General features: G+C 37.2%; 2 protein-coding genes across 6 annotated transcripts in view; both read left to right on the top strand.

The window, feature by feature from the left end:
* Positions 1-8,349, top strand: part of UTP18 (UTP18 small subunit processome component) — a 29,694-nt gene extending 21,345 nt beyond the window's left edge. The window contains exons 7-14 of the mRNA XM_070740040.1: positions 770-944; positions 1,487-1,587; positions 2,005-2,095; positions 2,724-2,847; positions 3,722-3,896; positions 4,953-5,095; positions 6,391-6,435; positions 8,253-8,349. Coding sequence (XP_070596141.1) covers positions 770-944; positions 1,487-1,587; positions 2,005-2,095; positions 2,724-2,847; positions 3,722-3,896; positions 4,953-5,095; positions 6,391-6,415 — 834 coding nt within the window. The 3' untranslated portion in view covers positions 6,416-6,435; positions 8,253-8,349. The remainder of the gene's footprint in view (positions 1-769; positions 945-1,486; positions 1,588-2,004; positions 2,096-2,723; positions 2,848-3,721; positions 3,897-4,952; positions 5,096-6,390; positions 6,436-8,252) is intronic.
* A 6,340-nt stretch (positions 8,350-14,689) lies between these two features.
* Positions 14,690-18,141, top strand: part of CSNK1D (casein kinase 1 delta) — a 47,032-nt gene continuing 43,580 nt past the window's right edge. For 3 of the 5 annotated variants that reach the window (XM_070740045.1, XM_070740043.1, XM_070740046.1), the window contains exon 1: positions 14,719-15,059. In XM_070740045.1, coding sequence (XP_070596146.1) covers positions 14,984-15,059 — 76 coding nt within the window. In that variant the 5' untranslated portion in view covers positions 14,719-14,983. Of the gene's footprint in view, positions 15,060-18,141 lie in introns of all 5 variants that reach the window. The other 2 variants (XM_070740044.1, XM_070740042.1) reach the window with 2 other exon arrangements.

The following is an 18,141-nucleotide window of genomic DNA, read 5'->3' on the forward strand; positions in this document are numbered from 1 at the left end:
AAAACGTATTTGTACGTGTGAGTGGTGTTGCAGGGCAGGAAAAAAAAGAAGAGAGAAAGAGAGAAAAAAGATAGGAAGGAAGAGAGAAAGAAAGAGAGAGAAATAGAAAGGAAAGGAGGAAGGGAAAGAGTGAGAGGGAGGGAGGGAGAAAGGAGAGGGGGAAAGAGAGAGGGAGGAAGAGAGAAAAACATAGAAAAAAGAGAGAGGAAGGAAAAGAGAGAGAGAAAGGAAAGAAAGAAAAAGAATGGGATTAAGGAAGAGAGAAAGAAAATAAATTCATGAATTTAAATTATTATTATTTTTTTATTTATTTATTGACTTCTATGCCGCCCAGTCTTAAACGGACTGCCGCTCAGACACTATACTTTTCCTCCCACACCGGAAAAAAATTAGAGGGAACATTGGGTAAGAATGATATTTTTGTCCATAAATTTCAGCACCTAGTTTGCTATCACATCTATGGGCTTGGGATGAAACCCAAAGACTGTAGACAAGCAGGACTTTCTCAGTATTTTCTCAGAAGCAAAAGAATTATGTCAAAGCATCATCTGCCATAGTAATTAATAGTAATTTCATATTTGTGGAAAGCTTTCAATTACAGTCATTTATTTGAAGAGAGCTGAAAACATGAATTTTGCAGAGCTTAGTGAATTTCTTATTTGACAATAAAAAGTTATTTCATAAGATCTGTGTATATTTTGTACATTACATTTTATATATCCTTAGTACACATAGGTACTGAGAGAACAGTGTTTCTTTTTTCTTTAAGGTGGATGGTATCACAAATCCACAGATACAGAGCATTCACTTAGAAGACTTTCCAATTTACAAGGCACGTTTCAGTGCAGAGGGAGAACAAGTTATAGCTACTAGCATTCATAACAAGCTATTTTATATATATGACATGATGGAAGGAAAAATTATTCCTGTGGATCATATAAGAGGTAACTGTTTTTCATTCTTCTTATTCTTTTGTACCAAGAAAAAGAAAACTAAGCAAATATTACTTTGTAATTGCCTTTATATGCCTGCTTTTATAACTTCAGCTAGACCCCTGGTTTCATTTTTAATGGGGGCAATTGGAACATTGTTTAAACCTAGTTAATGGCATTTTAGGCTTCCTCTGCATGAGTAGTTCACTTTTTGAATAATAAGAGTCATATGTAATTGGGGGGGGGGGGGTGTCAGGATTTTAGAGATGCTTATGTGGGGCATGGCCAAAAAAAGGTTGGGAATCACTGAGCTAGATGTTCTCTCCCTCCTCTTTGTGTGTGTGTGTTTGTGTAGAAAAAAATTAGGAATCAAACTACCATTTTGGACATGTACAACAAATAACTTGTTATACTTTTGGCTGCAGTACTGCTCACTTTTACCTGGGAATACATCTCAAAATCTAGGGGGACTGTACTATTAAAGGCTGAATAGGTTTTAAAAACAAATTTTGTATGTAGAAGAAACATATTTGCAATTCTGCTTTGAATTAAAGGCTTAGAGGAGAAGGTTGTCAAACAATTCGAAGTATCTCCAGATGGAACATTCCTTCTGCTTACAGGAACATCAGGTTATCTTCATTTGATTACAATGAAGGTAAAGTTTCTACTTGTATGTTTGGGATAACATAGTTCAGATAGCAATATTGTACCATTTAATTAAAATTAAGACATATTCATTTACTTGTTAATCCAGACAATATTTTATTGTAAATTTGCTGGATCCAATCCATTATTATTCGTAGCCTTTTATACCATGTGTTGTAAAAAATTTCATTAAATAATTTACATGAATGAATAAGTAAATTAATGCAAAATTCAAATAACAAGGTAAAGATGATGTCAGATAGGAAACTAGGGGAACCATGACAACCAAAAGAAATGATGTAGTCTTATGTTGGGGTACCTCTCATCTCCCCCAAGATAGAAGAGAATCATCTAGTAAGATTTAGACTGTTTTGCTTAATAGTCTTATAAACAATGGTGATGATAGGCATTATTATGTCCATCTTAGACAAAAGAATTTGTTGGAAGCTTGAAAATAAATGGAAAGTCTATTGCATCATCATTCTCTCCAGATGGCAGCAGAATCTACACACATTCCGGTAATGTTTTCAAATTTGCTGACATGCAGAATTGTTGACTGCAGATTTAGTATTTGTAGTTTGATGAAATAAATATTTTTAGTTCAGCTTACATTGTTGCTATTGTATTGATTGTCCCCATTACGAAACCACAGATAAGTGATCATTAAAACATAAAATAATACAGTAATATTTGGTCTAGTGTACGGCACCAGGCTAAAAAGTAGAAGATCATGACTTCTAGTCCCACTTTAGACATGAAAACCGATTGGGTGTTCTTGGGCAGTTGCTCTGAACGCGACTCACCTCACGGGCTGGTTGTTGTGGGGACAATAGAAGGAGAAAAGACCATTAGACATGTTCACTGCTTTGAGTTGTTTATAAAAGTAATAAAGGTAGGACATTAAATAAATATTTGTAACTCAATACAGCCTCCCAATAGCAAAAGAAAAAAAAACCAAATTCTTTTGTATACCTTTAGTTTGCTCTATATAGCTTACATTCCATATCTTCTATCAAAAATAACACAAGAACAATTGGAATAATTGTCAAAAGGTTTATGGACTAATCACTTCTTTGTTTTCTAAACTAGGCAGGTAATGTTTACGTTCTTTTAAACATTGTTTTCAATAACATACTTATCTATCAGATGGGGGTGAAGTCTTCATATGGGATGTGAAAAGCAGGCGGTGTCTGAATAAGTTTACTGATGAAGGTTGTCTGCATGGTACTTCTATTGCAATCTCTAAAAACAGCCAATATATTGCATGTGGGTAAGTAACCAAAAGAAAAGCCAAATATTATATACATTGAATACCTGCGTGCACAAGGAGAGAGACTGAATTACATACATAGTAAGCCATGGCTTGCTAAATAGTGATTTACAAGCCAAAATGTCTGCTTGTACATAGGCATTCTCTTTGCAATATATGATCCAGATTAGATTTGTGGACATATTTCAGTGCCAACCCTGGATTAGTCCACTCCATATAAAGAAATTTTCAATTAGAGGTAATTTTTTGGACTATTGAAATTATTCAGAGGGATGACTCACAAAATGCCCTTCAAGTCTGTTATCTTTTTAAAAAATCGTTAAGATTGCTTCAGAGATCAAGGGCATTACAGGGGCAGTATTATCTGTTCATTTCCACTCATGTAATTTTTCCATTTAAAAATTAAGGGTTACCAAACATGAAACTATATTACTGATCAAACATAGTCTACAGAGAGAGGCGGCATACAAATCTAATAAATAATAATAACAATAATAATAATCATCATCATCATCATGGAGGTAGTCAGCCCAGCACATCTTATCCACAGCTTGAGTCAGACCAGCCGAAATCAGTGAAGTTTCTGAATAGATGACATATCTCATAATTTAAAGTTACTGTACTTGTAATAATTCTTTGAGTCAAATCTGAATATTTTCAAATGTTCATTTTTCCCCCAGAAGAAAATTCCTAATGGACAGAGTATTAAGATGTAAAATGAATCTCTTATTAGTATGTAATATAATTGTCCTCTTATTTATGTTGAGTGTAATTGGAGATAACTTTTTGGTTTCACTTTTGTTAAAACATTTGAGTATGTGCTACAATATAAGAAGCTGACCTGTTTATACATCATCAATATTTCTCTTTCTAGTTCTAATTCTGGAGTTGTGAATGTGTATGCCCATGATGATTGTATCAGAGAAACATATCCTAAGCCACTTAAGGCGATAATGAACTTAGTCACACCTGCTACATCGTTAGTATTCAACCCAACCACTGAAATATTAGCAATGGCTTCTAATAGACTTGATGATGCAGTGAAACTGGTAAGTATATTTTAATTAATGTTGTACTGAAACTTTCATTTCCTCCTTTTTGCACATCTGTATAGTCTGGAGGACAGAAGAAAAAGGGGGGACATGATCGAAACATTTAAATATGTTAAAGGGTTAAATAAGGTCCAGGAGGGAAGTGTTTTTAATAGGAAAGTGAACACAAGAACAAGGGGACACAATCTGAAGTTAGTTGGGGGGAAGATCAAAAGCAACGTGAGAAAATATTATTTTACTGAAAGAGTAGTAGATCCTTGGAACAAACTTCCAGCAGACGTGGTTGGTAAATCCACAGTAACTGAATTTAAACATGCCTGGGATAAACATACATCCATCCTAAGATAAAATACAGAAAATAGTATAAGGGCAGACTAGATGGACCATGAGGTCTTTTTCTGCCGTCAGACTTCTATGTTTCTATTTGTATAGAAAAGGACAAACCAAAACAAAAAAGTGAAAGAGCAATGAGATTGCATTTTACTATAATGCAGAATCTTTATTTACACAAAATACATACATAACCCTACAACCATGTTGTGATTACATAGGACAATTTAAATGTCAAAAAGAGAATTCAGATACCTATAATTAACACTTCCCTTGCGTCCTTTATGAAAAATTTCTTCAGATTAGTTCCACCCTTTGCAGAAGAAACAAATAATTTTTATTTTGTAAGGATTACAAACATCAGCATCAAACATCGATTCAGGGAAAGATTAATTCAATGATTCATTGTTTAAAAAAATACTAAAAGCCAATCATCTGGCTCTTTTTTTTTTGTAAGGTAGACAGTTTTGTATTTGCAATTATTACTTAAGAAAAAAGTCTGGCTGAAATTTTATATATTACTCAAAAATCTCAAGACTTCATTGGCTCTTCATGAATAAAATATTAGCTATTTTATTGCTGGATCAAAATTAAGAATCTTGTAATAAATGAAGAATTCTATCTAATTGAGAATGTGAATAAGTTTTAAACATAGTGCACACTTTGCCTTTATTCTTTTTATGAAGAATGTTTGCTTTCGTTCTTTTTATTCTTTTTTTATAGGTCCATATTCCTTCATTTACAGTATTCTCAAATTTTCCTGTGTTCAGGAGAAAGTTGTTATATTTAGCTTACTGTATGGATTTCTCACCAAGAAGTGGATATTTTTCCATAGCAAACAACAAAGGCAAAGCTTTATTGTATAGGTATGTAATAATTAATTAATTATTGACTATAACTTGCATACATTTGATACTGTTTTTCATAATACAGTGATCCCTCGAGTTTCGCGATCTCGAGCTTCGCGAAACGCTATATCGCGATTTTTCCACCGATGACGTCACTCTCTTCCTTCCTTTCTCATCTTTCTTTCTCTCTTTCTCTATCTTGCTTCTTCCTCTCTCACACTCTCTTCCTCTCTCATCTCTTTCTTTCCTTCTCTCTCTTTCTCTATCTCTCCCCCTCTTGCTGGCGGGCGGCGGGCGGGCGAGCGGGGGCATCAGCGAGGAGCCGGGGTTTCCCCTTTGCGTGGGCGGCTGGGAAACCCCGATCTTCGTCTGCTCGCTGCTGCTGCGCCGAGCAGATCAGCTGCTGGGCGGCCGAAGGAACCTTCCCTGGGTCTTCCCCCTCTTGCTGGCGGGCGGGCGAGCGGCGGGCATCAGCGAGGAGCCGGGGTTTCCCCTTTGCGTGGGCGGCCGGGAAGACCCAGGGAAGGTTCCTTCGGCCGCCCAGCAGCTGATCTGCTCGGTAGCGCAGCAGCAGCGAGAAGCCGAATCGGGGTTTCCCCGCACGCAAAGGGGAAACCCCAATTCGGCTCCTCGCTGCTGCTGCGCTACCGAGCAGATCAGCTGCTGGGCGGCCGAAGGAACCTTCCCTGGGTCTTCCCGGCCGCCCACGCAAAGGGGAAACCCCGGCTCCTCGCTGATGCCCGCCGCTCGCCCGCCCGCCAGCAAGAGGGGGAAGACCCAGGGAAGGTTCCTTCGGCCGCCCAGCAGCTGATCTGCTCGGTAGCGCAGCAGCAGCGAGGAGCCAAATCGGGTTTCCCCTTTGCGTGGGCGGCGGGGAACGCAAACTCCACCATCTACGCATGCGCGGCCATAGAAAAAAAGGGCGTGCATGCGCAGATGGTGTTTTTACTTCCGCAACCCTACATCGCGAAAAAACGATTATCGCGAGGGGGCTTGGAACGGAACCCTCGCGATAATAGAGGGATCACTGTAATCATAATAAAAAAGAGTTTAGTATACAATGGGACTGTATGGAGAACAATTAACCCTGAGTCTTCTTCAGTCAATATTTGGTATTTGTAAGTAATAAATGCTAAATTAAGTATTAAAACCAACTAAAATTTAATGGAAAAACTCAAAATAATAAACAGTATTTCTGATGGATCATATGCATGACTATTTTATTAGAATTAAGTCTAATAAAATCAGTATACCTGGGTAGGTGATAACAGTTCTTAAGCTCTCTAATGTTAATTCTATTTTAACTTTTTCAGGTTGAAACACTACTCTGATTTCTAAAATGATTACTTTAAAATTAGGTAAGTATTAAATGAAGAATATTTAATCCTTACAAAAATGTTTTCTTATTTATATATAACAAAAATGCAGGAATCCAGCAATTGTACAAAAAGCAAGAGGTTGACTGTTGCTTTTTGTACATTTGAAATAGTTTATATAATTAAGAATTAAAATAATAAAATAATGTGAATTATCATTCCTTTTCATCTTTGATAGGTTTTTTCTTTTGTCATGGGGATAAATATTTTTAAGGAAACAGAAAACAAACAACCCTATAGTCCTATAAATATCTTTCAGTCTGAATTTGATTTCTCCAGAGACATGTAGTTTTCTTTAAAATAACACAGGTGTGGTTTGCTATTCCCTCCAATGGTTTTTTTTTAATTTCTCAGTATTCCTTACAAGCCTGGAATCCTGTTGGTTTGCCATCCAAGTACTAATCAAGTCAGATCATGTTTAGTTTTTCGGTAACCGCCAAAGACATTTAAATGTTGCCACCTAGCTTCATAGAATTAAATAATTAAGGAATATGTCATTGATATATATTTTGCAGAAGGAATGCTCACACCTACCAACTGTAATTTGAGATGGCTCAGCCTCAATCATTCCTTCACAAAATATATTGATCTCATTAAAACTATTGCAACAACTGAAGAGTGAGCTATATCAATTTAATAGCAAGGGGACTTACTATTGTTATTTATGATCAAATTCTGGGGGGATGATTTGGCTTATTCAATGGCCTAAAATTTATTTTAAATAATCACAATTAATCTTTCCTTTTAGCTGAAACATTTTGAGGAAGTTGGAAAATAACACCCCACAGTTTCTCATAATGAATCCTGTTATTGGTTTATCATCCATGTTTCCTTACACATAAAAGTAAAGCATAAGAAATTAATTCTTCATTGTTATCTCAAAACGGAGAACTAAAAGATAACTTTGATTGACTCATGGAATTAAAATATGCAAAATACTTCTGATTGAAAAATTCTACAAAAACATAGAGTTTGAAATGGAAAACAATGAAGGATAGAATTACTTAAATCTGGTCACCAGTTATATTAACAGCACGTTTCTGAATGAACCACCTTTAGCTGTACTTTATGTTATTTTGGGAAGAACAGTTGAATATGAATGTTTAAATGTCAGTATTTGTCTTTAAAATCACAGCTGTGTTCATATCTGAACACAGATGTTTTTTCTCTGATGTTTGTTTTTACTTTTCTTTTTAATTAAACCATTAATTAAAATTAAATTAAAAATATATACTTCCTTACTCATCAGTGAATGCTATTAGGAAAAATTCCATTGTAGATTAAAAACTCTTTAATCCCCCAGAGTATTTAATCGGTATAAGAATAGTTGGAGTTGTCATTAACTATTCTATACAGGAATTGTTTACATGTATGATTGGCAGATGATTCTGCTGAAACAAAACAAACTCCTGCATTGCAAATATTATCAGTAAGCATCTTCTAATAAACTTAATGGTTGTGAAGATGTGCAAATTAGTGTGGCTCTGCCAAGTATTTACGAGTTTAAACTTCAAAATAGGACAGTTAAATATCTGTGAATGTTAGCTTGTGAGGATTTATCTTCTGACTTAACTAGAATTTCATTGCACAGTTTAATATGTTAATTTTTTAATTTTAGACTCTTGGTTTTTCTATAACTTTTATACAAAGAGGGAAATATGTACATGTTGAGTTAATATGGTATTGACATATTGAATTATTTAATGTCATGCTTATTCGATAAACATAGGCAATGAAAATGTTTCTGTGTAGTGCAATCTAATAAAAATTGACTGGCTTAATTTTTTTCTCTTATACAGATGGTGCAACTTGTGATTCTAAGAAAACAGATTTGATTTTATTATCTTTTTTTTTTTAAGTATTTCATCATCAATAAAAAAAATTATAATTTACAAACTAGTTTCCTTTTTACATTGTATTATCAATATGTTTAAGAGAAAATAGCAGCTGAAAATAAGACACTGTACCCATAGTGGGTAATGGCATGGCTGTACATAGTAGAAGTGGATTGAAAAAAAAGGAGTCCAAAGGTGCTTTTTTTCCAAGAAGCAACTGGACTTTGTGTTCTTTTATTTATTTATTTATTTATTACTTGGATTTGTATGCCGCCCCTCTCCGAAGACTCGGGGCGGCTCACAACATGTAGAAACAAATCATAAGTAATCAAACAATTTAAAATTTTAAAGATTTAAAAAACCCCATATACTAACAGACACACACACAAGCATACCATATATAAATTAAACGTGCCCAGGGGGAGATGTTTCAATTCCCCCATGCCTGACGGCAAAGGTGGGTTTTAAGAAGTTTACGGAAGGCAGGAAGAGTAGGGGCAGTTCTAATCTCCGGGGGGAGTTGGTTCCAGAGGGCTGGTGCCGCCACAGAGAAGGCTCTTCCCCTGGGGCCCGCCAACCGACATTGCTTAGTTCTTGGGGGGGGGGGAATAAATTCAATCCTGCTTTGGGACATGTAGAATATTTGGCACGGTTTTTTTTATTTATTTATTTATTTATTTCATTTTTATCCCATTTTAATTACTTTATAAATAAGTCAAAGTAGCAAATATGCATATTTCCTCTTCCTATTTTTTCCCACAAAAGCAGGCACTGTGAAATAGGTTGAACAGGATGACTGCCCCAGAGTCACCCAGCCAGTTTTCATGTCTAAAGCAGGACTGAAACACATAGTCATTTGTTTTTTTTAGGGCAGCCCTTTAACCAGTACAGTACACCAAATTGACTCTCTTGTTTGCTTGATTTTCAGGAAAATATTAAGATAATAGATAGAATTTTTTTTTAAATATTGGAGCTTGCCAGTCATTAAAAATAAAGTGACACAAATTCAGAATAACTAAAAATTATATAGAATTTCAGAATATATATTTACAGAAGTACTGGTTGCCACTAAATGAACAAATTCAAGGAAATATGAATTGGGCATACCTTCTATACTATACAGTTTCAAGCAGCTGGCATATCATCTGGACAATTTTGAACATTTTATATGTAAGTTAATATTTTAGGATAAGTAAAAGAAGCACTTTACATACAGGAAAAAGACCAGCCAATGTTCTAGCTTCACATGATGGTTGAGCTATAATAAATTTGATGTAATTTATTATAACTCCAACAAATAACTATACAAGGAGTCTTCAACTTATTATTATAATTGGTCTGATTGATTTACTGTAATAGCCATAAGTGAAGGCATCCTTGTAACCAGACCTGATTTTACTACATTTTTCACAGTACAGTACCTGTTAAGCAAAAACCATAGTTGTACATGCAAACACATTCTTTCAAATGGGAGCTTTTCATTGGAAATCAGCAAAAAATGCTGAAAACCAACAAGTAATATCACAAATTGTAGCCGTGTGACCACAAGATGCAAACAATTATAAAGGCAAGCTTGTTGCAAAGTCCAAAGTATGGTCATGTGACTAGGGAGCATGGTGTGACATTTTTACAATGGCCAGAAATGACCTGTAAAGCAGGTATTCAGAGCCTTAATCATTTTGAATTATCATTAATCAAGTGGTCAAAAGTTGAAAATTAGCTATAGGTGGGAGGGTAAGTAACTAAAATTTAAAAAAGTATTAATTGCATTTATTCTTTGAGAGCTGAAAGTTGTGTAGGTACTGTATTTTCCTTCTATTTTAATTTCCTATAGGAATTGCCTTATGGAATTGATTGTTGTCAATCTTTCAAGATAGCAAGATTGGGAAGCACATTCTACAATAACTATTGGAACTTTATTGGTATAGACTCAGTAATAGAATCTGAAAGCCTAACAGCATTTTCTTTTCCCTCACACGAGGGCTGAGACATGTCTAAGAGAAGATGATTTAAGCCTGATCATTTGTCCCTCAAGTGAGAATGATTTTTTTTTTCTAGGAACCATTTTATTTATTTTCTTGGACATCCAATATGGGAAAAACATTCCTAGCACCAGTCTGATCTTGGAAGATGCAGACTCATCGCTTCATTTGAATATTCTTTCAAAAGCCTTCATTGTTACCTTCTTGAGTGCTGTTTACAGTTGATCCTAAAATATATAAGATATCTACCTCTTTGTTTTCATTGTCAGTCCTAAGGCTGATCATTGTATCTTTTATCAATTGTTTGCTCTTTATATTTTGTCTTGGGCCCATTTTCTCACTATGTTCCTTAGCTTTCATATTACAGAGCAAGTTTTCAGCTTTAGAGTACTATCGTTAATGTAACACTGCTTACTGCTGTTTGTTTACCCCTCTTAATTTTATAATCACACTCCTTTCTCCTGCAGTATTGAGCATCCCTCTATATATTTACAACATAAGTTGAATAGAGAGCTTTGTCTCACTTCTCTGCCAATCTGAAGCTAGTTTGTTTACAATATTGTGTCTAGACAGTGGCTTCCTGTGCTTCGTGTAGGTTTCACATGAAGACAGGAAGTTGCTTTGAGATTCCCGTTTACTCAAGGACAGCCCACAGCTTAATACAGTCAACCCAGTTAAAACCTTAACTGTGTCAATGATGTCACAGGCAAGGAAGCATATATTTTCTTTTTCGTATTCTTCAATTTTGTTGTTTACCAGTATGTGTAAGCAATAATGTGTCTCATTCTTCAGCTTTTTCTAAAATCAGCTTGAATACCTTTCTAACTATAGACACATTGATGTTGATTCTTCTGGGTTCTATCTCTTTGCTAATTGCTGTTTTTATCTGTTATTAACACTGTATGCTTCCTGGGAGATGTTTTGAATTGGATTACAGATCCAACAAATCTGCTTTTTTCCTTTACATGATGGGCTCTAATCTGTGTTGGATGATCCTAAGCCTTATTTTTTGAGCAAGTGAAAATATTTATGCTATTTTACAATAGTTTGCATTTTTATCAAATTTCTCATTTTTTTGGTGTTAGTAGATAGACTTATTTTTTTCTGGGTCTCTAGTCACCTTTAAAGTCTCCTCTCTTTTTTTCATAATCAGCACTTTCCCACAGGAAAGTTTCTTAAAAATAGTTTCAAAATTGTCATATTTTTTGTGAAATTTTAAGCAACTCCCAGGAAGTTATTCTTATAATTAATTTTAAAATCTTATTTCAAGTCCATTTGGTCTTTAATCTGTTTATAAACTTCCAACAATGTTTTAATCGCCTTTTTGATATTAATTTAGAAATAAATAAAAAATAGTCCTTAAACTTGCATGAAACTTGTTTCATCAGGAACAGAAATTGTAATGAAAGGTACCCTTCTGAAGACTCTTGACATCCAAAAAGCTAGTAACTAGCTATTTTCTCCTAGAACTGACAGGTTCTGGAGAACCGGTAGTGGAAATTTTGAGTAGTTTGGAAAATCGGTAGCAGAAATTTTGAGTAGTTCAGAGAACCGGCAAATACCACATCTGGAAAAGTAGGGTGGGAATCGAGATTTTGCAATATCCTTCTCCCAGGAGTGGGGAAGAAAGAGATTGCAGTATCCTTCCTCTGGAGTGTGGTAGGAATGGAGATTTTGCAGCATCCTTCCCCTGCCATGCCCACCAAGCCACGGTCACAGAACCGGTAGCCAAAATTTTTTGGATTTCACCATTGTGCCAAACTACATTAGGCAAGAGGTGAAAGTGCCAAACTACCTCCAGGGTTCCAGAGCTCCAAAACCTGCTGGAGACCACTGTCTTACAATTTCGTGATAGGAAGCCATTCTTTGGAGTACTTGGGTCAATCCTGGTCCCCTTTCCTCTGGAGAGGAATTCCAAGGAACTGGTTCCTCTTTCTGCCATGATCATCAGCTCCGTTCTTGCGGACCTATGCTCAGTTCACCGCTGCTTCCCCAGAAGACCAAACCAAATACTTGATTTGCCCTCTTTCCTATGCTTTCTTATAATCTTCATACAATAGAAAGAGAACAGTGGGAGTTGCCATTACAAGAACTAATGTCTAGTTCCTTGGTATTATAAGTAGTGACTACAAATAAATAATCATAGGCTTAAGTATTCATTAGTGCACAGTATTAATTATTGGACTCCATCCTATTTATTTATACAATGACCTTAAACACTCCCATGATCTGAATAATTTCTATTGTTTTGCTTTTCCCTCTTTGTTAGTAAACTTTTAGCAGAAATAATTTTTTATTTATTTATATTTATACACCACCACCCCTTCTCCAGTGGACTCAGGGCAGTGCACAAGGTAAAACAATACAAAATTTAAAAACGCCAAACATAAAAAAGACATTCAAGTAAAACAATAACAAAATTTAAGAATCCCATACATTAAAAGTCATTCAACCAAAAGTCATACCACAAGCATACCATCGGCCAGAGTGTTCACACTCAATGACCCCAGGCCTGCTGGCAAAGGCAAGATTTTAAAGCCTTTCAAAAGGCCAGGAGGATGGGAGCAGTGTGAATCCCTGGGGGGGGGGAGAACTGATTTCAGAAGAGCCACCATAGAGAAGGCCCTTCCCTTCATCCCCGCCACTCGACACTGTTTGGCTGATGGGACCTGGAGAAGGCCGACCCTGTGGGATTTGACTGGCCGCTGGGATGCACAAGACAAGACGGTCCTGCAAATACTCTGGTCCTAAGGCATGTAGGGATTTATAGATGATAACTAACCCTTTAAATTGTGTCCAGAGACCAATTGGTAGCCAATGCAGCTCACAGACTGCATTTTGAACTAACAATAGTCTCCGAACATTCTTTAAAGATAGCCCCATGTAGATCGCGTTGCAATAATTGAGCCTCGAGGTGATGAGGGCATGAGTGATTGTGAGGGGAGACTCCCTGTCCAAATAGGGCTGCAACTGGTGCACCAGGCGAACCTGTGCAAATGTCCCCCTCACCACAGCTGAGAGATGTCGTTCTAACTTCAGCTGCGAATCAAGGACCTTCTCTTTTGAAATTTTATAGCAATAATACCGCAGCTATTTAACAAAAAAACTGACTGAATACATCGATCTTAAATATATATAAACTAAAGTCTAAATGGTAAATCAAAATTATATTTGACGAGTGTAAAATAATGCAAAACTTATAAGACAACACAGTAGTTTATAAAATAGTAAAATAACTAGCATCTAAAGTCTGAGCTCTATATCACATGTTATATATATATATATATATATATATGTAGATTGTTCTGAGTTCGGGTTTTGCCCTGTGTAATGTTTTGCATGTCTATGCGACGTTTCGGCGAAATCACATTCACCATCATCAGGCTGGAGTTCCAATCTTTGTGTTTTTGCAAATGAATATTAGCAATATTAGTTGCTAATATTCATTTGCAAAAACACAAAGATTGGAACTCCAGCCTGATGATGGTGAATGTGATTTCGCCGAAACGTCGCATAGACATGCAAAACATTACACAGGGCAAAACCCGAACTCAGAACAATCTACATACATATACCCGTGAAAATTTACGAAAACATATATATATATATATATATATATATATATATATATATATATATATATATATATATTCTTTTTTGAACAATAAGTTTCTTTTTAAAAAAATAAACTTTATTAGTTTAGCACATGATGTTTTTGATGTGAACTGTGACAGCAGTTTGAAACTTCAGAATAAAGGGTGTTGGATAAATCTAATGCACCATCATCACTTAGGATATAAGAATACTTGTATGGGTGATATCTTTTTATTCATTTATTTTATTTATTTGTCAAACATGCATAGGATATTAGTAGTTTGTATAAGCGTAAGTAAAAAGTAACGATAAAAGAGGACCTAGGCACAGTGATGCCCTTATGCACGCCGCTTATCTTCCTCAAGCCCATATTTCCCACTTTTGTACGCTCTGGATATACTGTATTGGATTTCGATCCCCCTAATTTTCTGTCTGGAAATCGTGGAGCTAAAATTAGACCACATGGGAGCAGCAACAGGTTGGAAGGAACTGCTCAGGAGTGGAAGGGAAAGTGTAGTTCTGCGCCATTCTGCGGCTCGAGCATGGACACCTCGGCAGAAACTGCAGACTCGGTGGCCGCCCGGCCTCTTTCGGGGGATGGGGGGGGAAGGTTCTCTCGGAGCAGTCATCTTGCAGTTGTCCCCCCCCCCCCCCTCCGCCCGCACAAAGGGTCCGCGTCATCGGACGGAATCAAAATGAGCGAAAGGTAGGCCCGGATGTTCCAGCCGGCGAGGTTGTCATGGAGACGCGGTGTCGCTAAGCCTCACAATCTCACCACCCCGCCCCCGTTTCCTGTTCTCCAAGCCGGCTTTTCAGTCAGAGGATGCTCCGCCGCGCCTTAGGCCCCGCCCATTGTTGCCAAGGAAGTGAGGTCACATAATATGGCGGCTCGGTCCTAACCTGCGCTAAGCGGGAGGGGGTATCCGGGGCTCGGGGGAGAGAAAAAAAAAAGAAAAAAGAAAAATCGGCGTCCATCCTTCCCACCCGGGCTGCGCTGCCGCCCCCGAACACCTCGGGCGCCGAGAGACGGGACGAAAGGCCGCGATGGTCGCTGGTGCTTCCCTGCTCTGAGTCGGGGACCTTTGACAACCAGGGTTGGGTCCAATCGAGACGCCCTCGATGGAGTTGAGAGTCGGGAACCGGTACCGGCTTGGCCGAAAGATCGGGAGCGGCTCATTCGGGGACATTTACCTCGGTGAGAAAAAGCGGCTGGGCGCTGGCAAGATCCAGCGACGGTTTTCGGGGCGCCGGAGGGGTTTTTTTTTCGGGGGGGGGGTGAGTGGGGAGAGGCTGCATGGGGGGGGGGTGAGTGGGGTTTCATTGGGGCCTGCCGTGTCCGATTGCATTGACTCTGCCCGGTTGACAGAGGAACGCCTTAAGGGCCGCATCCAGTATAAAAACAAGAAGTGAGCGTTTTTTATTATTCATTATTTTTCTTCCGGATCCCGTCACCGGATCCTCCAGAAAGAATTCTCTTTACTCGAAAGAGATTCCCCCCACCCCGATTTCGGTGGCCCTTTTTCCCTCGAAAGCCTCTTCGGTTCTGTGGACTCTTGCTCTGAAATTTCCTGGTACTAGCAGAACACTAAGAAGTGTCCAGGAACTTCCTTTATGACCTTGGGCAAGTCGTACTCTGCCCTGCTTCTCCTCTCCCCCCCCCCCAATTTCCCTCTTCCTGGTTGTGATCGGGAAAGGGGGGGAGGAGGGGGGGAGATAGAAACCAAATGTTAACAGTGCTTGGGGGGGGGGGGGTTTAAAGACTTTACAGGGCCTTCTGACAGCCACACAGTGTGAGAACTGAGGAGGATGCCCCCCCTCCCTGTTCATGGGCAGGGAAAACCTGTTCCTGTCTTTTATTTCATTTCATTTTATTATTTTATTTTATTATTTATTTTATTTTATTTTATATGGGAAATGTATATACCGCCCAACTCCAATTGGGACTCTTGGGCGGCTTACAATAATAACAACTATTTTAAAAAACGATGTCAAAAATACGTTAATAACCCTTAATAAAACCATACATAACTCTCAAATCGTTTGTGGCCTGTTAGCTGGGGAGGCCTTTCAATATTCCAGAAAGTTTCCGGTACTTTGCAAAACAAGCTTCTTTTCGGGGTGGGGGGGCCTACAGTCGAAGTAAGCTGGAAGAAATTTAGCTGGTTATTGTCAGCTACCATCTTGATTTTTAATAATACTAGCTAATAATAGTAATTGTGGACCTGAGAGGCCTGGGACCTTATATCTTGGGTAATGAATTTTTAATAGATCAAGAAAGGATGATGTGGATTTTTTGGGGGTGGCTGTTTTATATGTTGTAAGCTCTTCTGGGTGTCTCCTTTCAGATTGATAGGCCTTATTGCAAAGGTAAGCCAGAAATACTGTTGGCTGAAAGCGATCCGTGGCAAACAGCTCAGAATTCAGTCATACCCAAGGTTTATATGACTACTTTCGTTGCAATATACTTTGGAATTGATACAATGGGATTGCTCATACTGCGCCTGTATAAACGTGTCAAAATCTGAGCCGCTTTGTTTAAAAATACTTTATGGATCCATCTTTAAGGATCCTAATATTTTTGGTGACAACATAGCCCAGTGCTTTATATCAGCGACATCCACAATGAGATGACAACACATACATGCAATGACATAATCATACAAATGTTGGGATTATTTATTTCTGTATCTGAGTGTCTGACACAAATGGTATTTGCATGATTACGTCATATATTTGTTTTCTCTCCTTGTGGAGACCCATAGTTTGTTAAAATGAATGAATAGCATTGAATAATGGATATTTGGCTTTCTTTTTTTTAGCTGTTAGAGATGGAGGACATAAAAATCAATGCCAATTTGAATAATTGGCATATACTGTGCTCTTTATTGTACCATTATGTACTAAAGATTAATGGTGAATAATGTGCAAATGCAGCTTTCTGAGATCTTTCCAATTGTTTTAACTTGGACAGGATCATGTCCATGAAAAAGCTTAATGTGGTTTCGCTTCTAAATGACATATAGAATATTTAGTCATTTCAATGTTATAAAGTAGTACTTTTGAAGCTATTTAGAAAACTCTGCACCCAACACAAGGAAGACCTATAATTCTCTTGCAGCTCCACCTATAATTAAAGTTGTTGTACAAGTTTTAAAACTTCATATATATATCTTGTTTCTAATACCCTGGCATATTAAACTATCACACAGCAAGCAGATGTTTACCTCATATGAGCGACAACTACATATTTTCCTTTTGAGAATGCTATGTAAGAAAAGCTGAGGTTTTTAGTTTATGTAGGAAGTAGGTGTAGGAAAACTAAAGTAGCTGTTGTTACTTCATTGATATCTTTGTACTTCAGCTACGTGTATGTTCATAATGTTTTGGAATACAGTACTGTACTGACATTTGTGAAGCTACAGAGAATAGCGTAGTATGTGATATTTTAAAAGTTTTAAATATTTAGTTGAAATTAGAAAAGGCGGACTGTCGCTTCTTAGTATTTGAAGATAGTTTCTCAAAGTGTTTGATATCAATGTACGTACATTGGTGTGTGGTAATTGTCCAGACAGGAATAGTTTGCTTACTAAAGTACCTGGAGGCAGAACTTTCATATACGGTAATTATGCACTTGTTTTAGTTCAGTTTGAATGTATTATAGAACTGTTGTTTTCCCCACTTCAAAACTTTAGAGCTAGGAAATATGTTACTTCAATGAAACTGGGAGAAGTACTCCTTTTGTAAAGTGAATTTCCTTTGTCCTTTGAGTACCACTTTATATGATATCTCAAAAGTTAAGTACTGTAGTACATTCTGAGAGCCAATTTGATATAGTGGTCGAGGCATCAGGCTAGAAACTAGGGGGAGACCATGAGTACTTGTCCGGCACAAAGTCAGTTGGGAGATCTTGGGCCAGTCACTTTTTCTCAGCCCTAGAAAGGGGGCAATGGCAAACTTTCAAAAAACCTTTCAAGAAAACTGCAGGTATTTGTCCAGGCACTTGCCAGAAGTTAAAACTTTTGTGCTCGTGCACAAAATAGGACACTCTACATGAATAAAATTCTCTTTGGAAGCTTAAAGTAAATAGTTACCGTATTCCATCAATGTAAGATTTCCCATTTTATTTATATTTTGTTTATCAGATTTCTACAGTTGCCCATATCACAAGAAGTGGGCAATGTACAAAAATCAAATAAAAAAATAAATACTATTATTATAAAAATAGAAAGCAATCATGGTTAAATATTAAAATAAACACAGACAATGGAGAGAGTGAA

Source organism: Erythrolamprus reginae, chromosome 2, assembly GCF_031021105.1.
Source record: "Erythrolamprus reginae isolate rEryReg1 chromosome 2, rEryReg1.hap1, whole genome shotgun sequence".
In the NCBI taxonomy this organism is placed as follows: domain Eukaryota; kingdom Metazoa; phylum Chordata; class Lepidosauria; order Squamata; family Dipsadidae; genus Erythrolamprus; species Erythrolamprus reginae.